The 22458-nt window shown below is 44.7% G+C and overlaps 1 protein-coding gene across 1 annotated transcript; it reads left to right on the top strand.

Moving 5' to 3' along the window:
• Positions 1–190: 190 nt before the first annotated feature.
• si:dkey-110c1.10 (unconventional myosin-Va) lies at positions 191–19392 on the top strand. The gene is made up of 34 exons (XM_036978049.2): positions 191–414; positions 1182–1292; positions 1400–1568; positions 2623–2767; positions 3031–3187; positions 3382–3607; positions 3737–3850; positions 3950–4062; positions 4148–4416; positions 4546–4627; positions 4753–4893; positions 5247–5378; positions 5491–5574; positions 5881–6030; positions 6225–6322; positions 6595–6681; positions 6913–7239; positions 7374–7530; positions 8272–8511; positions 10434–10658; positions 10752–10845; positions 10931–11079; positions 11240–11461; positions 11595–11695; positions 11800–11914; positions 12029–12137; positions 12252–12374; positions 12446–12597; positions 12885–12971; positions 15128–15251; positions 15392–15698; positions 16070–16244; positions 16463–16543; positions 17973–19392. The coding sequence occupies exons 1-34, from the start codon at positions 385–387 to the stop codon at positions 18132–18134; spliced, it is 5058 nt and encodes a 1685-aa protein (XP_036833944.2). The 5' UTR covers positions 191–384; the 3' UTR covers positions 18135–19392.
• Positions 19393–22458: the final 3066 nt, after the last annotated feature.

Raw genomic sequence — 22458 nt, 5'->3', positions numbered from 1 at the left:
GATGAGCCATACTTGGCACTGCCTTGTCTTGTATCTTCTGAATACTACATGTGTTTAACAGTGCTGAGAAGGCCACCACAGCTTGAGGCTAACTGCTGCTGTGAATGAGACCGTAGAAGAGAAGTGCTTGTAAATCCTTCCATCTCAATCACCTCCTTGAGATTAACAGTTAACCTGACTGCTGCCTCTCAGGGGTTTTCATGTCAGTGTCAAACAGAACAAAGTGCAAAGGGACAGAGCGGTGCTTGAACACACTCACAGGGGAGGAGGACACCCAACTATCTCGGAGAGGATACCCTTGTTGCCTTTTTGAGTGATTTAGGAGACCCCTTCTGAAATTGGTCAGGGTTTTTGCAGGTAGAGGGTTCATATCTGGAAAAGATTATGATTGGAACTATGGAGTTGTACGCCAAGGTAAGTGTTTACGCCTGTATGTCTGAATAGCGGAGTAGACTTCTTTTTTGACAGTTTATTTTCAACGAAGTCATAGTTTATCCAGAGGGTTAAGTACCTTGCCCAAAGGTAGGCACATTGACAGATGTTTCTAGTTGGACCTGGGATTTGTTTTCTTCTAGTTGGCTCTGGGATTCAAACAGCAACCTTTCAGTTAGTGGCCTAACGCTCTGAACCACTAGGCTACCTGCTGGCTACCTTATGTATGTATCACGACGGCATAATCTAGTAATAGAGATGTAATAACTGGAAATGCTTTAAATGCCCATGCTCAGGGAACTAGACTCTTCTAGCAATGACACACACAATATCATATTGCACAGGAAGTGTTGTGTGTTGGCATAGATCTGCGAGAACATAATGAGTAATCCAAGATGAGACAGAGAGGGATGATGGACGTTAATTCTTAACGACATTTAGGGTGTTTTATGCTGATGGACGACAAATGTCTTGCTTGGGTGGGACCTGGCAGTGTAACAGTAAAAGGCACACAGAGTAATGACAGACTGTAGAGCAGTAGAACAGATAGTGTCCCGTGTGATGTAATACTATCCTCTACAGCTGTGTTTTTGGGCAACTGGCAGTTGGGCCTGTCCACCTGGTGTGAAAGTGATACAGCCAAGGGTGTTGGTCATTAGTACAGGAAATCCCCCTCAATGCATGCTTACTTTTTCACTGGGTTTCTTCAAGGAGCTCAACGTTTGTGATAACGTTTATTTCTATAACAGGGTGCCAGTGTGTGGGTACCTGACCCAGAGGCAGTGTGGGTGTCAGCCAAGCTCCTCAAGGACTACAACCTTGGAGATGAGAATGTGGTGCTGCAGATCAGCGATGGCAGGGTGACACACTCACACACAGTCAACAGCTGGCATACTGTAGATGTATTGTTAGTCGTTCTTGGATAAGCATTTGATAATGACAAATATTTAATGTGCCACCCCTCTAGGAGGTGCAGTACCCAGTGGCGCCACCCTCTGGCCTCCCCCCTCTGGCAAACCCTGATATTCTGGAGGGGGAGAATGACCTCACTGCTCTCAGCTTCCTGCACGAGCCTGCTGTTCTACACAACCTGAGAGTCCGATTCCTGGACTACAGCAGCATCTACACCTACTGTGGTAAGGAACAGAGAGAGGGGGAGAGAGGAAATATGATGGAGAGACAGAGAGAGGAATAGGTTGAGAGAGATGAGAGAGAGATAGAAAGAGATCAAGGGTGGAGGTCTTTCTTCAGATGCTGTTTTGCCAGTGGACATATATGCCGCTCCTGTGTGCTCCTGCTTTTATGATTATGGCCTCATGGCCACATAATCTTTACTAGGTGTAAAGTTCACAGGGACATGGCCTCCTCTCTTTGGCTTCATACAAATTGGTTCTCCATAAGATGCTAAATAAACATTAACCTGAGAACATATGCATCTTATGTGATTGCTGTGATATGTTGCAGACATAAACAGTAATCAAAGTCGTTTTGATATATAAAAAGTCACAGGAAAAATAATAATATCTTGTATTCTTACAGATTCCTTTTATTCGATTAATAACACTGTCATTTACAGTGGTGGAAAAAGTACCCAATTGTCATACTTGAGTAAAAGTAAAGATACCTTAATAGAAAAGGACTCAAGTGAAAGTCACCCAGTAAAATACTACTTGAGTGAAAGTCTAAAAGTATTTGGTTATAAATATACTTAAGAATCAAAAGTAAATGTAATTGCAAAAATATGCTTAAATATCAAAAGTAAAAGTTTAAATAATTTCAAATTCCTAATATTAAGCAAACCAAACAGCCCGATCTTGGTTTTTTAATTTACGGACATCCAGGAGCACACTCCTACACTCAGACATAATTTACAAACAAAGCATGTGTGTTTAGTGAGTCCGCCAGATCAGAGGCAGTACGGGTGACCAGGGATGTTCTCTTGATACATGTCTGAATTGGACCATTTTCCAGTCCTTCTAAGCATTCAAAATGTAACTAGTACTTTTGGTTGTCATGGAAATGTCTGGAGTAAAAAGTACATTATACAATGTAGTGGACTAAATGTAAAAGTTGTCAAGAATATAGGTAGTAAAGTACAGATATCCCGAAAAACTACTTAAATAATACTTTAATGTATTTTTACTCAAGTACTTTAAACCATTGGTCATTCACACCAACTGCTCATTCCAGGGATTGTGTTGGTGGCCCTCAACCCATATGACCAGCTGCCCATCTATGGAGAGGAAGTGATCGATGCCTACAGTGGGCAGGACATGGCTGACATGGAGCCTCACATCTTCTCTGTGGCAGAAGAGGCCTACCGCACCATGACCAGGTCAGGGGTTAAAGGTCAAGGGCCAGGGGTCACCCTAGTCTTTGGTCTCCATTTTATATGCCCTTTGTTACCTCAAAACACTGTCATTTTGCCTGCTCTTTGGGGGGGTTGAGCCAGGGTTGCTGTTCTTTGTAAAGAGCTCTATACAGACAAAATAGCAGTGACACGAGAGAGCCTTTGATCGGATCTCTTTAGTTGCCCTGTGTGACAAATAGCTCTGTACATGACAAGATTATTAAGAGGGTAGTTGTCTATGTGTGCAGGGAGGAGAAGAACCAGTCCATTATAATCAGTGGGGAATCTGGAGCAGGGAAAACAGTCTCTGCTAAGTTCACCATGCGCTACTTTGCTGTGGTGGGGGGAGCAGCCCAGCAGACCAGTGTGGAGGAGAGAGTACTGGCCTCCAACCCCATCATGGAGGTACTGACATGTGGGTGAATGAGTTCTCTTAACCTGCAATGCGGTTCACTCACACATTTTTTTTGAAGAGTGTGATTTTGGAAAAAGCATGTATTCTGCATATAGAAAATGAGTACTGTATTATATCAGTATTCAGTTGTAAAGGTAAAACAGTGTAATGTATCGTATTTGTAATTCTTTCCTTTACTCTTTAGTCCATTGGGAATGCTAAGACTACACGCAATGACAACAGTAGCCGGTTTGGGAAGTACATTGAGATCGGCTTCGGACGGAAGGGGGACATCATTGGGGCCAACATGAGGACGTACCTGCTGGAGAAGTCTCGAGTCGTCTTCCAGGCGTCACAGGAGAGAAACTACCACATCTTCTACCAGCTGTGTGCTTCTAGAGACCTGCCAGAGATGAGAGTCCTCAAACTGGGTGAGACTGGACCACTATGTATTCAGGAACTTATTACAACGTCAACAGCAGGGAAGAAATGAACGTCAATGGGTCTAGCCATGTATTTCAGAATGTGTTCATTACGTGTTTTGATGTGTGTTTCTGTAGGTGGTGCGGAAACGTTCCGCTACACGAACCAAGGAGGGGAAGACTCCATGCAGATCCCAGGCACTGATGATGTAGTAGATCTGGAGCGCACTCGCAATGCTTTCACCATTCTAGGTATACAGCTTCTACATTAAACACGTCTATGCTAACATGTTTACTCTGACTGTAGTGGTATGCAGTTTGAACATGCCGGTGTTGTGTGTACTCCTCCAGGTGTGCCTCCGGACCAGCAGATGGAGCTCTTCAGGATCCTTGCAGCTGTTCTGCACCTGGGCAATGTCAACATCCAGGCCAGTGGGAGAGGTGGTGATCGAAGTTACATTGATGTAAGATTTTTAGTTTTTTCTTACATTTTTTGTTCATTATTTCCCTAAAACTCTCACATAATTCGTTAAAATATTCCATAACCAGGGGGAGGAGCGTTCCCTGTCGGTGTTCTCCAAGCTGCTGGGGGTGGAGAGGACCCAGATGGCCCACTGGCTGTGCCACCGCAGGCTGACAGTAGGGGGAGAGATGCTGGTCAAGCCCATGCCTGGTCAGCAGTCCCTAGAGGCCCGGGATGCCCTGGCCAAGCATGTGTACGGTCAGCTGTTCACCTGGACAGTGACCCGGCTCAACTCAGCCCTTCGAGCCCAGAGCGAGAAGCCCAAGTCATTTATTGGGGTGCTGGACATCTATGGGTGACTAGAAAGGGCAGGGGGTCACACCTTAGATGAAGTTGTTGTTATACCTGTAATTACTGTAATGACTGTAGTAACAACACATTATTAACATGTTGATTTCCCTTTTTGTCCATTTCTCTTTGGCAGGTTTGAGACGTTTGAAAGGAACAGTTTTGAACAGTTCTGTATAAATTACGCCAATGAGAAATTGCAGCAGCAATTCAACAGGGTGAGTCACCAAGTGTGTGTGGGGGATTGGACATCAATATGAATGTGAGTCTATGTCCATGAACTTGTTATCCTCATGTCCCCTCGGTAACCCTTGGTCTCCCTCTCCTCCCCTCACCCATGCAGCACGTGTTCCAGTTGGAGCAGGAGGAGTATGTCCGTGAGGAGCTGCCGTGGAACAGGATAGAGTTTAGTGATAACCAGCCGTGCATCGCTCTCATCGAGGGACAGCTGGGCCTGCTCGACCTGCTGGATGAGGAGTGCAGGGTCAGTCAGTCACAGTCCTGGTTTCTATCAAGACCACATTGTGTTGTGTCTGGTTTGTGTTCATGTGTCCAAATCGGTTTGAAATACAATAAGTACATGTACTCAGGATATGCTGTGCATCTAAATCATTACTGAGTGCACTGACAAGCCATGAACGCCTTGTGACGGATTTGATCCCCAACAATTAAAACAAATATATATGTATATAGAAAACAAAAGCAAGTCCTGCCAGAAATGTTTTTCTCCTGCTAAAAGTCAAACTTCAAAGTATTTATATAAAAAACAGAAGATTTATCAAATGTACATTGATCCAGAAAAACCTTACCTCCCATGGTGTCTGTTTCCTTGATCAGATGCCCAAAGGTTCAGAGGAGAGCTGGGCTAGGAAGCTGTATGATCAGCATCAGAGTAACAACCCCAGTCCACACTTCCGCAAACCTCGAATGTCCAACACTGCCTTCATCATCCTGCACTTTGCTGACATGGTGAGCTAGTTATATTAGCCAGAGTATATTAGATGCCTCAGTTTGACCTGTTTGCAGAATGTGCTGGTTGCTGTAAAGTATTTGACTTAAACTTTTTTATTTTGTTTGTTAGGTCCAATATGAATGTGATGGGTTTTTAGACAAGAACCGGGATACAGTTTTTGAGGAACCCATCAACATCCTAAGAGCCAGTCAGGTATCACCTGTCAATGTCTTAAATTACAACGCTGATGATCTGCATTCACACAGTGAGGATCTGCAGCTTCCCCTGTCAGAAGTCTTGGCTCACTTTTCTTACCTCCCTGTCAGTTTTGAGTGCATCTGAAGAGTAGAGGAATTTGAGGGAGGCTCTCTGAGGAACCAGATTTCAGCTGTCCACTTTTGTCGGACTGGGGTGAAATCTAGGCTGAGATCAAGATCCTAGGGTGAAATGGAGGACAGTAGAGGGAGAGATGAAGCCTTATTAACATACTGTAACCCTGTCTGTCTGTCTCTCCGTCAGTCTGAGCTGGTGTCTGAGCTGTTCCAGCAGAAGCCAGTAGGGGGCAGTCTGTCCCTCTCAGAGGGGAAGTCCTCTCTGCCCAATGGCAGTCTGCGCTCTGGCCCTGGGATGAGAGCTCAGCGGGAACACAAACTCACTGTGGGCTTCCAGGTACTGTATGCCTCACCCTGCTGTGGCCAAGCAACCCCATTCGTGTCCAGCTTTTAACAGTTGACAGAATGTATTGGTTTGAAGTAATAATGTCTCTATGACTGCATCCATGGCTCGTTGCATGTTGTTGTATGTTCTATGGACTGTAGGACAGGAGTGTGAGTTTGTGTGTTCCTCCATGTTTCTTCAAACAGTTCCGTCAGTCTCTGCAGCTGCTGATGGACACTCTGAACAGCACCACCCCCCACTACATCCGCTGTATTAAGCCCAATGACCTCAAAGAGCCTTTTATGTGAGTCAGACCCCTGTGCTCCTGCCATGTGTGTGTGTTTGTGGTGGGGGAGGCATGTGTGTGCGGTGTGTTAAACAGTGTGTATAATGTGTGTATTATGTGGAGAGAGGTGTGTGTGTAGTATGATAAACAGTATGTTATCTGTGTTTGTTGGGTGTGCAGTGTGTATTATGTGTTGCGTTGTGTGTATAATATCAATATTGTCAGTAGGGGGTTGTGTGTGTTTGTGTGTGTGTGTGTGTGCAGCGTGTTAAGCAGATTTCCCCTCTCAGGTTTGACCCTAAAAGGGCCGTCCAGCAGCTGCGAGCCTGTGGGGTGCTAGAGACCATACGCATCAGTGCTGCAGGCTACCCATCCAGGTACACAGCACATTTAACACCAGCTTCACCTCTGGAATATTCACAGATAAACCCATCACATGCACAGAAAACGAATACATAGTAGCATAGTTATTTCACCTATACAGTAACACTGTATCTGTCCTGTAGCCACCAACATTTATGAAAAACGCACAATTAAAGATCTCAAGAGTATTTGTACTCACTCTGTGAAAATGTGTCCCTCTCTTCCTTCCACCATCTTGGTTCCAGGTGGACCTATGCAGAGTTCTTCAGCCGGTACCGGGTTCTGCTGCGCGGGGGTGGGGTTCAGACTCAGGAACAGATCCAGGCGTCGTGCCAGAGGGCCCTGCCGGAGCTCATTCCAGACCCGGAGCAGTATTGCTTTGGGAAGACCAAGGTGTTCTTCCGTGCTGGGCAGGTGGCTCTGCTGGAGAGACTGAGGGCAGAGAGACTGAGGGCAGCCGGGGTGATCATCCAGAGCTGGGTCAGAGGCTGGCTGGGCCGCAGGCGATACATCAAGACACGCTGGGCAACACTCACCATCCAGAGATACACAAGAGGAGCCCTGGCTAGACGGTGAGAGCAGAATGACTGACTACACGTCAATCTGCTTTACACTTCATACTGTCATATAGTACAGTGTGTCTCAGCAGTAGGCTACCTACATTTGTCCAACTATTTAAGCGACTGTTCTGTTCTGTGTGATCTAGGCTGGCAGACCTTCTGCGCTACACCAAGGCAGCGCTGATCATCCAGAAGACATACCGTATGGTGGCGATAAGACAGATGTTTCTGATGATCCGTGAGGCCACCGTCACCATCCAGGCTTTCACCAGGGGCTCGCTGGCACGACGCCAATACAGACGGGTGAGGAAACACTGGCACGAAGGCCTCAGAATCTTTTTTATCAGAGCATCTAATGTTTTTATTTACAGCTTAAATATAAAATGCATTTCATACATGTGATAACTTGTACCTCCAGAGATAAGTCAAGGCAGGGCTCCAGCCCCAGGAACTATTCCTCAGTAATATCAGATCCAGATTCTAGACTATCCTGATACACTGAGTGTACAGGAACACCTTCCTAATATTGAGTTGCGTCCCCTTTTGCCCTCAGAGCAGCCTCAATACATTGTGGCATGGACTCTCTCTCATTCCACAGGGATGCTGACCCGTGTTGACTCCAGTGCGTCCAACAGTTGTGTTAAATTAACTGGATGTCCTTTGGGTGGTGGACCATTCTTGATACACACGGGAAACTGTTGAGCGTGAAATACCCATCAGCTTTGCAGTCCTTGACACTACCTACTACTTGACTGGCACCTACTACCGTACCCTCTGAATGGCACACACACACACAATCCTTGCCTCAAGGCTTAAAAATCCTTATTTAACCTGTCTCCTCCCCTTCATCTACACTGATTGAAGTGTATTTAACAGATGACATCAATAAGGGATCATACCTTTCACCTGGATTCATCTGTCAGTCTATGTCATGGAAAGAGGAGGTGTTCCTAATGTTTTGTACACTCAGTGTCCTTAATCATAACTGTAATCATAACTGTGTGCAATAATATAATGTGTCCCTTCTATCCTCTCCCTCCCCAGGTGGTGGCAGAGCGGGCTGCGGTGTTGCTCCAGTCTGCAGTGCGTGGCTGGCTGGCCCGCCTTGCTTACAGGAGGGTGAGGGCCGCCATAGTGTTGATGCAGTGTTGTGTGAGGCGGCGGGCTGCCAGGAGGGAGCTGCTGAAGCTGAAGGCAGAGGCTCGCTCGGTGGAGAAGTTCAGAGAACTCAACAAGGGCATGGAGGTCAAACTGATGCAGCTGCAGCTCAGGGCCGACCAGAAGGTGAGATGCGTGATGCTTTATGTGTGTGCTTATGTGGGTTTATGTGAATGTATATGTGTGTGTGGGTATGTGTGTGTTTGTGTGTGTTTTATGTGTGTATTTGTGTGTGTGTTTGTGTGTGTATGTGTGTGTGTGTGTGTGTGTGTGTGTGTGTGTGTGTGGGTTTATGTGTGTGTTTATGTGTGTGTTTATGTGTGTGTATGTGTGTGTGTGTGTGTTTATGTGTGTTTATGTATGTGTTTATGTGTGTGTGTGTATGTGTGTTTGTGTGGGTTTATGTGTGTGTTTATGTGTGTGTGTTTATGTGCGTGTATGTGTGTGTTCATGTGTGTGTTCATGTGTGTGTTTATGTGTGTGTTTGTGTGTGTTTATGTGTGTGTGTTTGTGTGTGTGTGAGTATGTGTATGTGTGGGTTTATGTGTGTGTTCATGTGTGTGTTTATGTGTGTATTTGTATGTGTGTGTGTTTGTGTGGGTTTATGTGTGTGTGTATGGGTGTGTATGTGTGTGTGTGTATGTGTGTGTTCATGTGTGGGTTTATGTGTGTATTTGTGTGTTTGTGTGTGTGTGTGTGTGTGTGTGTGTGTTTGTGTGGGTTTATGTGTGTGTGTATGTGGGTGTTTGTGTGGGTTTATGTGTGTGTTAATGTGTGTGTATGTGTGTGTGTTTATGTGTGTGTGTTTATGTGTGGGTTTATGTGTGGGTTTATGTGTGGGTGGATGTGTGTGTGTATGTGTGTGTGTGTGTTTATGTGTGTGTTTATGTGTGTGTGTTTATGTGTGTGTGTATGTGTGTATGTGTGTGTGTGTGTATGTGTGTGATTATGTGTGTGTGTATGTGTGTGTTTACTTGTGTGTATGTGTGTGTGTGTATGTGTGTGTGTTTATGTTTGTGTGTGTTTATGTTTGTGTGTGTTTATGTGTGTGTGTATGTGTGTGTACATGTGTGTTTACGTGTGTGTTTGTGTATGCGTGTATGTGTGTGTTTATGTGTGTGTGTATGTATGTGTGTGTTTATGTATGTGTGTGTGTGTTTACGTGTGTGTTTGTGTATGCGTGTATGTGTGTGTTTATGTGTGTGTGTATGTATGTGTGTGTTTATGTATGTATGTGTGTGTGTGTGTTTGTGTGTGTTTATTTGTTGGTTTGTCTGTGTGTGTATGTGTTTGTGTGTGTTTATGTGTGTGTGTTTGTGAGTGTATATGTGTGTGTTTATGTGTGTGTTTAGGTGTGTGTATGTGTGTGTGTGTGTGTGTGTGTGTATGTATGTGTGTGTTTATGTGTGTGTTTACGTGTGTTTGTGTGTATGTGTGTGTGTATGTGTGGGTTTATGTATGTGTTTATGTGCATGTGTTTGTGTGTGTGTGTTTATGTGTGTGTTTGTGTGTGTTTATGTGTGTGTGTATGTGTGTGTTTGTGTGTGTATGTGTGTGTTTGTGTTTGTATGTGTGTATTTGTGTGTGTGTTTATGTGTGTGTGTATGTGTGTGTTTATGTATGTGTGTGTGTGTGTGTGTGTGTGTGTGTGTGTGTGTGTGTGTGTGTGTGTGTGTGTGTGTGTGTGTGTGTGTGTATGTGTTTGTATGTATGTGTGTGTTTATGTGTGTGTATGTGTGTGTTTAGGTGTGTGTTTAGGTTTGTATGTATGTGTGTGTTTGTGTGTGTGTATGTGTGTTTATGTATGTGTGTGTTTATGTGTGTGTTTATGTATGTGTGTATGTGTGTGTTTATGTATGTGCGTGTTTATGTGTGTGTGTATGTATGTGTGTGTGTGTGTGTTTGTGTGTGTGTATGTGTGTTTATGTATGTGTGTGTTTATGTGTGTGGGTATGTGTGTGTTTATGTATGTGCGTGTTTATGTGTGTGTTTATGTATGTGCGTGTTTATGTGTGTGTTTATGTGTGTGTTTATGTGTGTGTGTCCAGGCCAGGGAGAGCGGTGCTCTGAGAGAGACCCTCCAGGCGGAGCGTAAGGCCCACAACACTGAGCTGGACACCCTGCGGGGGGCGCTAGTTAAGCTGGAGTACCAGTTAGAGACCCAGCTCCAGACTCAGCAGTCTCAGCCCAGCACCGCCATCACAGAGGAGGAGACTGAGGAGAGGAGGAGGGCAGAGGAGAAAGCAGCCCAGGAGATCCTACGACTCACACTGGTAGGTCTTGTTGGTCCTAATGGATCCGAAACAGCTCTTATGTTTTCTGCAGAATAGTGGTATTTAAGATCTCTCCTCTTTCTCTGTTTACAGGAGGTGCAGGCCCTGCGGGTTGAGAGGGACTGTTTGGGGAAAGAGAAGGAGGATCTGACCACTCGCTTACTGGAGCAGGAGACAGCTCAGGAGGGTAGGTCTATTCATAACAGGTATCTGTTTTCAGTGCGTCTCTCTTAATTTACTTTGAATCCTATGTTTTATGTCTGTGCACCCAGAGAGTGTAGTACAGGCTGTAGCCCAGGAAGGTAAAGCTCTGACAGCAGAGCTGGATGAGGAGAGGAGGAAGTACCAGGGTCTGCTCAGAGAGTTCACCAGGCTGGAGCAGAGATACGAAAACCTACGGGAAATGAGCATGCTCACTGAGGTACTCACACATTATATTCAACTCCATATTCCCCTAGCCTTGGTGCCGGCCTTTCTGTTTTGCCTATGTGACGTATCAATGTAGCATTGTTGAGAGATACCCAGGTTATAATATTCAACCTCGCTGAAAAATATGATATTTCTCTGTGTTACCGATGCAGCACTCTAAGGGCTACAGACGGACAGATTCAAACCAAAGCCTGATCATGGAGCCCCCATCTCCTTCCCCGATGTCGTCGCCCTTTTCTGGGCCCCCTACCTTCCCAGCCACACCTTCCTTCTTCGGCCTCCCTCCCTTCCCCTCTCCGGAGGAGGTGAGGAGGGTTAGTGTGACGTCCCCCACCGCAGAGAGGAAGGCCTGGCTTAGCTCTGACACACTCATGGTGAGATGCCCTCCCTCCCTCCATCTGGATGGCTCCCTAATGGGGAATCAGTAGGAGATGTGTGGTTCAGTTCTACTTGTCAATCAATCAATATGGCTCCTGTGGCTGAGACTGTGCTCTGTTCTTTACCCAGGACACTTTGATGGAGAATATGGGTGTGGCTAAAGACTCAGCCGGGAAGATGACTGGAGAAGACCTGTGGCACGCCTATGATGCTGTACGAGTGGCCAACAAGTCAGTCCCTATTCCCTGATCAATACGTTCACAGCAATATCGTTATATTTTATCATTTAAAGAATGCAGATATATTCTACCCCCTGTCTGTGTGTAACTGTCAGGTTCCTGGAGAACCAGCTGCGTAGCCAGCGCTCTCAGGAGGAGGCGGAGCTGGAGGCTCTGCGGCTGCAGGCTAAACGGACGTGCTCTGATCCCTCCCCCTCTGCAGACCAGCAGGTAGGGTCTCGTATGAGCGGTCTCGTCAGGTGGACTACAGTGCAGATTCTGTTACTTTGAGCATCACTGCTGTAAACGTGTCATAATGGCCCTGCATCTGTGCTCAATGTTCAGTACCTGGTGGAACTGGTGGAAGCCAGGGAGCAGGAGGTCTTCAGACTGAGGAGAGAACTGAAGGAGCTGAGACACACAGTCACACTCAGAAGACTACTGGCACAGACAGGTCTGGACAACACATTACTACATACTTGAAAAATGTCTTGACCGAAATGTCTACAAAATAAATGTGTGGAGGGACACATCGATATCGATCATACTTGTTTGCTCGTCCCCCTAGGCCCAGTGCTTTCCCAGTCCACAGAGGATTCCTCTGCCCCCCATGCCAAAGCTGGGACTGTCACAGGGCTGCTGGAGTGTAGGAAGAGGGATGAGGCCAAGCTCATGAAGACCCTCATCACAGGTAGGACCCCTAACCCTAGCTCCATCTGTATAATTAGTGAATGTGCCCTCAAACCTCTGTGTTTGTTCCAGACGTGAGGGTGGACAGTGCCCTCTCCCTGCCCCCTGGCCTGGCTGCTAGTGTGCTGTTCCTGTGTGTACGCCAGGCAGACTGTAGCGGAGACGAAATCCGCGCCCGCTCTCTCTGCACTGCTGCTGTCACTGCCATGAAGGGGGCTCTGAAAGTACGCACACACGCACGCACGCACACGCACGCACACCCGCACACACGCACGTGCACGCACGCACACACGCACGCACACGCACGTACACGCACGTGCACGCACGCACGCACACGCACGCACGCTGGCATGCACACACGCACACGCGCACGCGCACGCACGCACGCACACACACACACACACACACACACACACACATACACACACACACACACTGCTTTTCAATCATGGCTCTCTTACAGGTCTGTTTCTTATTAACTTGTTGTGTCTTTGTTTTCCCCTCCTATCAGAAACACTGTAATGATGTGGACATGACAGCACTGTGGCTGAAAAATGCCTGCCTTCTCAATGACCTACTGACCCAGCACTCCAAACAGGTAAGGCATCGACACCTCTCATCAAAATGTTACCAATGTCATGTTATGCTCACTAAATAATGTCAGGAGTTATTATCACTAAATAATGTCAGGAGTTATTACCACTAAATAACGTCAGGAGTTATTATCACTAAATAACGTCAGGAGTTATTATCACTAAATAACGTCAGGAGTTATTATCACTAAATAACGTCAGGAGTTATTATCACTAAATAATGTCAGGAGTTATTATCACTAAATAATGTTAGGAGTTATTCATGGCCATGTAAGCTGACCGGGGAAATACACCCCTAGTTATTGAGTTAATGGTTATTTACACCCCTAGTTATTGAGTTAATGGTTATTTACACCCCTAGTTATTGAGTTAATGGTTATTTACACCCCTAGTTATTGAGTTAATGGTTATTTACACCCCTAGTTATTGAGTTAATGGTTATTTACACCCCTAGTTATTGAGTTAATGGTTATTTACACCCCTAGTTATTGAGTTAATGGTTATTTACACCCCTAGTTATTGAGTTAATGGTTATTGAGTTAATGGTTATTTACACCCCTAGTTATTGAGTTAATGGTTATTTACACCCCTAGTTATTGAGTTAATGGTTATTTACACCCCTAGTTATTGAGTTAATGGTTATTTACACCCCTAGTTATTGAGTTAATGGTTATTTACACCCCTAGTTATTGAGTTAATGGTTATTTACACCCCTAGTTATTGAGTTAATGGTTATTGAGTTAATGGTTATTTACACCCCTAGTTATTGAGTTAATGGTTATTTACACCCCTAGTTATTGAGTTAATGGTTATTTACACCCCTAGTTATTGAGTTAATGGTTATTTACACCCCTAGTTATTGAGTTAATGGTTATTTACACCCCTAGTTATTGAGTTAATGGTTATTTACACCCCTAGTTATTGAGTTAATGGTTATTTACACCCCTAGTTATTGAGTTAATGGTTATTTACACCCCTAGTTATTGAGTTAATGGTTATTTACACCCCTAGTTATTGAGTTAATGGTTATTTACACCCCTAGTTATTGAGTTAATGGTTATTTACACCCCTAGTTATTGAGTTAATGGTTATTTACACCCCTAGTTATTGAGTTAATGGTTATTTACACCCCTAGTTATTGAGTTAATGGTTATTTACACCCCTAGTTATTGAGTTAATGGTTATTTACACCCCTAGTTATTGAGTTAATGGTTATTGAGTTAATGGTTATTTACACCCCTAGTTATTGAGTTAATGGTTATTTACACCCCTAGTTATTGAGTTAATGGTTATTGAGTTAATGGTTATTTACACCCCTAGTTATTGAGTTAATGGTTATTTACACCCCTAGTTATTGAGTTAATGGTTATTTACACCCCTAGTTATTGAGTTAATGGTTATTTACACCCCTAGTTATTGAGTTAATGGTTATTGAGTTAATGGTTATTTACACCCCTAGTTATTGAGTTAATGGTTATTTACACCCCTAGTTATTGAGTTAATGGTTATTTACACCCCTAGTTATTGAGTTAATGGTTATTTACACCCCTAGTTATTGAGTTAATGGTTATTTACACCCCTAGTTATTGAGTTAATGGTTATTTACACCCCTAGTTATTGAGTTAATGGTTATTTACACCCCTAGTTATTGAGTTAATGGTTATTTACACCCCTAGTTATTGAGTTAATGGTTATTTACACCCCTAGTTATTGAGTTAATGGTTATTTACACCCCTAGTTATTGAGTTAATGGTTATTTACACCCCTAGTTATTGAGTTAATGGTTATTTACACCCCTAGTTATTGAGTTAATGGTTATTTACACCCCTAGTTATTGAGTTAATGGTTATTTACACCCCTAGTTATTGAGTTAATGGTTATTTACACCCCTAGTTATTGAGTTAATGGTTATTTACACCCCTAGTTATTGAGTTAATGGTTATTTACACCCCTAGTCATTGAGTTAATGGTTATTTACACCCCTAGTTATTGAGTTAATGGTTATTTACACCCCTAGTTATTGAGTTAATGGTTATTTACACCCCTAGTTATTGAGTTAATGGTTATTTACACCCCTAGTTATTGAGTTAATGGCAACAACAGCCATTACATACATACTTCAACATGTGATTGACAGACAGTATTTGTGCTTGGTCTCTAGGATGAGGATTTGGTTCCATTGACCTCTGACCTGAGTGAGTTAAACCGTGCTCTGAGTGCCCTCTGTATCCAGGCCTATCAGCAGCTCCTGTCCATCTCAGAAACCCGCCTGCAGCCCATCATTGGTAGGACTGACCAACTCCAGAACAATATCAAAACCAACCCAACCAGTCGACTAAATGTTTTATCATAGTTTGCTTTCATTCCACTATGTAACCCTTCAACAGTAGCTCCTGTTTCCCTGACCCACTCAATCCCTCCACAGTTCCTGCCATGCTGGAGAGTGAGATGATCCCAGGACTGTCTGGGTCGGGGGTGAAGCTGGGGAACTTTAGGAAGCGTGCGGGGTCTGATCCCAGGGCCGTAGAGAGGAATGCAGGGGAGACCCCTAGTATGGCTGCAGTGCTGAGGGAGCTGAGTGCCCTCCACACGGCCATGTCCCGCCAGGCCCTACCCCCCACCCTGATGGAGCAGGCCTTCCGTCAGCTCACCCACCTCCTTTCTGCCTCTGCCCTCAACAGCCTGCTGCTACGCAAGGACATGTGTAGCTGGAGCCGCGGCTTGCAGATACGGTCAGAGGACAGAAACACATACACACACACAGGGCCTGAGCAGGAACAAGTTTCAGTAAAAGATATCCAGCCAGATGTCTAATATAAAGCTAGGGCTCTATTCAATCTGTATTGTGGAAGTTCGGCGCTTAAGCCCAATTGAAATTTAAAGGCAATGTTCTCGCCCTGCGTTGGCTTAGACTGCATTCACAGTAAACGCTGTATGTTATACCAAGCGTAAATTACCTTTATATTTCTATCGTGCAATCTGTAACGCTTCAGCATTGAATAGAGCCACTAGAGTTGGTTTCCTAAGGGGACAGTTTGCATGTAGAGTACCAGGTGACTGTTGGACCTGACTCCATTCTTTTTTTTCTGCTGGGTTCTGCCAGGTATAATGTGAGTCTGCTGGAGGAGTGGCTGCGGACCCGTGGGCTGCAGGCAGGGGGAGCTGTGGCCCTGTTGGAGCCTCTCATCCAGGCCGCTCAGCTCCTGCAAGTGGGCAAGAAGACAGAGGCTGACGCACAGGCCCTCGTTCACACCTGCACTGCCCTGTCTACCCAGCAGGTGGCGCCCTTATCACTATTACTATACTATTGCAATGGGTGGTTTTTAAACTGGTATTGGCAGGGTGAAATGTTCAAAGTGTTGTAGATATTATTTAAATAGAATAAAACCAATATGATTCTGTGAACATTATTCCCTTCACTAGAGAACCATGTTATTTTTATACAGTATATGTCTATGTACACATCCTTGCAGGGCTAACTGTTTCTCTGTTCCAGATTGTAAAGATTCTGACCCTGTACACCCCTCACAGTGACCTAGAGGAGAGGGTGACACTCAATTTTATCCGCACAGTGCAGGTACAGTACCGTAATACACACAACAGTAATGTAAACTTCTCATAACATGGCATATTGAATTTTCAACTGAATTAATGACATTTTATTTTTGTGAAATCACCAGTTGGCAACCCATCCCTTATGGGATTAATTGACACATAAACCAGTAGTGTGGTTGTGTTACTAGTAGTGTGGTCTGGTTACCAGTAGTGTGGTTGTGTTACTAGTAGTGTGGTCTGGTTACCAGTAGTGTGGTTGTGTTACCAGTAGTGTGGTCTGGTTACCAGTAGTGTGGTCTGGTTACCAGTAGTGTGGTCTGGTTACCAGTAGTGTGGTCTGGTTACCAGTAGTGTGGTCTGGTTACCAGTAGTGTGGTTGTGTTACCAGTAGTGTGGTTGTGTTACCAGTAGTGTGGTTGTGTTACCAGTAGTGTGGTCTGGTTACCAGTAGTGTGGTCTGGTTACCAGTAGTGTGGTTGTGTTACCAGTAGTGTGGTCTGGTTACCAGTAGTGTGGTCTGGTTACCAGTAGTGTGGTTGTGTTACCAGTAGTGTGGTCTGGTTACCAGTAGTGTGGTCTGGTTACCAGTAGTGTGGTCCGGTTACCAGTAGTGTGGTCTGGTTACCAGTAGTGTGGTCTGGTTACCAGTAGTGTGGTCTGGTTACCAGTAGTGTGGTTGTGTTACCAGTAGTGTGGTCTGGTTACCAGTAGTGCAGTTGTGTTACCAGTAGTGTGGTCTGGTTACCAGTAGTGCGGTTGTGTTACCAGTAGTGTGGTCTGGTTACCAGTAGTGTGGTCTGGTTACCAGTAGTGTGGTTGTGTTACCAGTAGTGTGGTCTGGTTACCAGTAGTGTGGTTGTGTTACCAGTAGTGTGGTTGTGTTACCAGTAGTGTGGTCTGGTTACCAGTATTGCGGTTGTATTACCAGTAGTGTGGTCTGGTTACCAGTAGTGGGGTCTGGTTACCAGTAGTGTGGTTGTGTTACCAGTAGTGCGGTCTGGTTACCAGTAGCATGGTCTGGTTACCAGTAGTGTGACCTGGTTACCAGTAGTGTGGTTGTGTTACCAGTAGTGTGGTCTGGTTACCAGTAGTGTGGTCTGCTTACCAGTAGTGCGGTTGTGTTACCAGTAGTGTGGTCTGGTTACCAGTAGTGTGGTTGTGTTACCAGTAGTGTGGTCTGGTTACCATTAGTGTGGTTGTGTTACCAGTAGTGTGGTTGTGTTACCAGTAGTGTGGTCTGGTTACCAGTAGTGTGGTTGTGTTACCAGTAGTGTGGTTGAGTTACCAGTAGTGTTGTCTGGTTACCAGTAGTGTCGTCTTGTTACCAGTATTGCGGTTGTGTTACCAGTAGTGTGGTTGTATTACCAGTAGTGTGGTCTGGTTACCAGTAGTGTGGTCTGGTTACCAGTAGTGTGGTTGTGTTACGGTCATCATTTCCTCTCATCCATCAGGGTCTGCTGAAGGAGCGTTCAGGCGGTCAGCCTCCACAGCTGCTGATGGATGTACGGCGTGTGTTCCCCGTCACCTTCCCCTACCTGCTGCCCCCGCCTGTCCGCGCTGACCAGCTGGATATCCCAGACTCCCTCAAAATCTCCTTCCTACGACGGCCTTAGAGGAAGCAGTAGTTATTCACTGTGGATTACACTCTTTTTTAAAGTTTTGGTATTGCTACCTCTGGTCTTTTTCCTGCAGGCTATACACTATATCAAAGTAATTCTAAGTGAATAATACATCAGTCATAAGTATTCTGTATCAGGCATTCTTTCAGTAGCACAAGTATAGGACTCTTACTGCTACTCTTCCTGAGAGGGTTATTGTGCTGTTAGAATGGCCATATGGATTCTTTCTCATCTGTTCCAGAGTTTGGATTTTGGACACATAGATTTCCTTATCTGTACTAAGATTACAGTATTGCCTGTCTGCTGATTGACATTTCCCTATTTGATGCATCCCACATACTTCAGTGCCTACCCATGTGTAGTTTTCCACTGGGGCATGTTGTATGTTGGAAGTGTGTGCTTAATATATTGTTTAATTGGTAATAAGTTCCAGATATCAGAATTTATAATTGTATAATGTAAACTTAACATGTTTTTCACTCTGATCAATCATTTGAACTTAATGTCTGACCCATAATGAAGACTATGAAAAAGAGTTCAGATTTTCTCTAACATTTTATTGGAATCAGAACCACAGCAACGCTGCAGTCCCCCACCTCAACCCTCAAGAAGAACAACCAGAATAAATAAAAAAATTAGAAACATCTTCAGTATAAAAAAATGATCTCATGCGAGTACTTTGTACCACTACACATCATCAGTAATACATATTTATATATTCACAAACCTCTGAAAAATAGAAAATAATACTAAAATATCAAAATAAATGAAGACAACAATTGGAAAATATAACGCCAAATAAACGCGTGCGGGCACAAGAAAGACGTTTTTTTCCCCCCATCATGCACTGCTTCCTATGTACAGGCTGGCATCACAGTGGGATCGTGTTCAAGATTGACTACATTGCAGTCGGTGACTGCAGACTGACTGATCTACAAATCGCCTCATCCTAATGAACTACTCATTATTACTTGTAGATCAATCGTTGCGCTTGAACACGGCCAATGTGTCTGCCTGTGTGGGCATGTCAGGGACAGTACATGCGTGCCTGTCTGGTTGTCATTGTGCTTCTTCTATATCTTTGTATCATGCCTCTGTGCCTGTCTGTACTACATACATGCCAACCTGAAAGGGTGAGATTTCCTTTTTGCCTCAAAGCACAGACACCGAACGTCTGTCTGAACGAAAATGGCCTCGGTGACCGAATGTACTCAGTATCATTGTCAACAGCAATAAATAAGATATTGTGCCATTTGCATTCCTTGCTACAGTTGCTATACCTGTACGTTAATGTAGTGACAACGCAATAGTCTGAGGCTGTGTATTCGTAGCCTATAGACTCCTATTCCATCTCCCATTGGAGTTCAAAGTTCAAATGGATGTCCATCCACTACCCAGCCACAGCAGGATTCAAGTTGACTAAGTAGCAGCAGCTTCACTTCATTCAGTGTATGTATTTCTATAGATATATAACCATATATGTTTGGTACAGAGGTACTATTTACAATGACAATATACAGAGTATGTTGTTGATCCTCTCTATGCTGAGTCTGTTGACACTGCTCTCCATGTTATTTAGCCACTACTAGCTGCCCCAGGCATCTGGCCCGTTTCAAAACAACATTTACACGACTCCACAAAAACACTTTGTGCTGATAACTCACAATGTAAACATTATAGGACTGCTCAAAACCGACTGATCTACTTAGAAACGGTACTGATTAGATGCATAGAGTCAAATTGTACACACGTTTAAATATGGGAGCCACATATAAAAATTGGTGATACTATATGCAGTGCTTTCTGGAGCTGTACCACCAGAGTAAGTTGTAATTGGCAAGTGCAACTACTTACACAGGTTCTGAGCAGAGTCACTGCCCTGTCTGATACCTGGGGCAGAACCCAGGGGAGGGGAGGCAGTGTAGTGGGCTGTAGAGGGGAGGCAGTGTAGTGGGCTGTAGAGGGGAGAGAGGAGAGGTAGTGTAGTGGGCTGTGGAGGGGAGAGAGGGGAGGCAGTGCAGTGGGCTGTGGAGGGGAGAGATGGGAGGCAGTGTAGTGGGCTGTGGATGGGAGAGAGGGAAGGCAGTGCAGTGGCCTCTGGAGGGGAGAGAGGGGAGGGAGTGGGGATGAGATGAGAGACCTGTCATTCCATTGACAGTCTTAATATAATCCAGTTTTGACATCACAGGAATACATACGATCCTATCCTGCAGGCTCAACCTCCAGGAACTTTAATCAATGATAAAAGGGTGAAAGTTGGGACCTTTGGTCCTGGAATGGCACTAGATACAGTATGGTTACAGTCTGGGTACCATGCATGCACTATGAGCTACAACACCACCAATACCTGTAGGTACCCTGTGCTTACTACCCTTCCCTGTGCTTACTACCCTTCCCTGTGCTTACTACCCTTCCCTGTGTTTACTACCCTTCCCTGTGCTTACTACCCTTCCCTGTGCTTACTACCCTTCCCTGTGCTTACTACCCTTCCCTGTGCTTACTACCCTTCCCTGTGCTTACTACCCTTCCCTGTGCTTACTACCCTTCCATGTGTTTACTACCCTTCCCTGTGCTTACTACCCTTCCCTGTGCTTACTACCCTTCCCTGTGCTTACTACCCTTCCCTGTGCTTACTACCCTTCCCTGTGCTTACTACCCTTCCCTGTGCTTACTACCCTTCCCTGTGCTTACTACCCTTCCCTGTGCTTACTACCCTTCCCTGTGCTTACTACCCTTCCCTGTGCTTACTACCCTTCCCTGTGCTTACTACCCTTCCCTGTGCTTACTACCCTTCCCTGTGCTTACTACCCTTCCCTGTGTTTACTACCCTTCCCTGTGCTTACTACCCTTCCCTGTGCTTACTACCCTTCCCTGTGCTTACTACCCTTCCATGTGCTTACTACCCTTCCCTGTGCTTACTACTCTTTGCATGCTTTCTATGTGCTTCTTCTAAATGTGAGAGCCATGGATGTTATGAGATTTCCCCCCACATAGCTATCTCAGTCACATATCTATGGCAAGTTTCACCATTGCAGAGGGCAGGCAGGAGCAGTTCTGTACTATAGCCCTTGTGGACAGACCCTGTGTGCTCAGAACCAGGACCAGACAGCCTGGCCATTCTAGGTAAAAGGTTATAGGTCATGTGTGCTTCCCCCAGCAGAGGGGAAGAAAGACAAAAAAAAGAGACCGTGGGGGTCACCCGTGGCCTGACATCTTCATTTGACAAGAGGTTGCTATGGCAACACAAGCGGTAAGAAATGTCTCAGTGTTTTGTCTCTAGCTGCTCTCTTCCACGCTGACACATGTTGATCAGAGAGGTTAAAGGAGAGGAGGTGGCTGTTTTCCAAGGCAAACTAATGGAGCTCTGTTTATACTCTGTACTGTACAGCCCACTAAATGTTTCTGATCAAACAAGCAATAAACCTTCAACCAAAAATGTTGACTTGCATTCCACCAAGTAAAAGACACTTAGGAAATTCTCAAAGAATCTAAATATACTATAGACTATGTGTTCTTCCACTATAATGTGTTCTATGTTCTTGATGGCTTTCTGTGATTTACACATTTACACAAACAGGCAACACTGGTGTCTACACAAGGTCAACATTGTAACAATATAACACACAAACAGTATACAGATGTAATATCTTAATTTGATCACTCTGTTGTCGCAGATTTTTTTTCCGGCGCTGCAGCAAATGCAAATTGTAATATATTCAAGGATTAAAAATGCTTCTAATGTTTGTCATTTCCACTTTAAAATGTCAGACTTGAATTATCCTAACTAAACATTTAGAAACCCCTACAAAAATGTCCATTAATTATAATCCACATAGTAATTCACATTTCCTGAGAAACTGTTCAAATTAAGATAGCACACCTGTATACACACTCATTCATCTCCTTCTCTTGAACATACACCCACACACGTGCTGATGAACCACAGAGCTCCGAGGCTTGTCTTCATCAGGTTGCTCTCACTATGTACTGAAGACAGACAACAGGTTTGACAGGACAAGGCATTAGAGGGTTTCAGGCAGCAGGCTCTGTAACAGGGTAGATAGATAGATAGATAGATAGATAGATAGATAGACAGACAGACAGACAGACAGACAGACAGACAGACAGACAGACAGACAGACAGACAGACAGACAGACAGACAGACAGACAGACAGACAGACAGACAGACAGACAGACAGACAGACAGACAGACAGACAGACAGACAGACAGACAGACAGACAGACAGACAGACAGACAGGACAGACAGGACAGACAGGACAGACAAGACAGACAAGACAGACAGACAGACACTCTTC

The sequence above is a fragment of the Oncorhynchus mykiss genome, chromosome 5 (genome assembly GCF_057628025.1).
Source record: "Oncorhynchus mykiss isolate SJ-2025 chromosome 5, ASM5762802v1, whole genome shotgun sequence".
NCBI lineage: Eukaryota > Metazoa > Chordata > Actinopteri > Salmoniformes > Salmonidae > Oncorhynchus > Oncorhynchus mykiss.
Note: the sequence above shows the minus strand (reverse complement) of the source record. Positions and strands in the feature narration are given on the sequence as shown.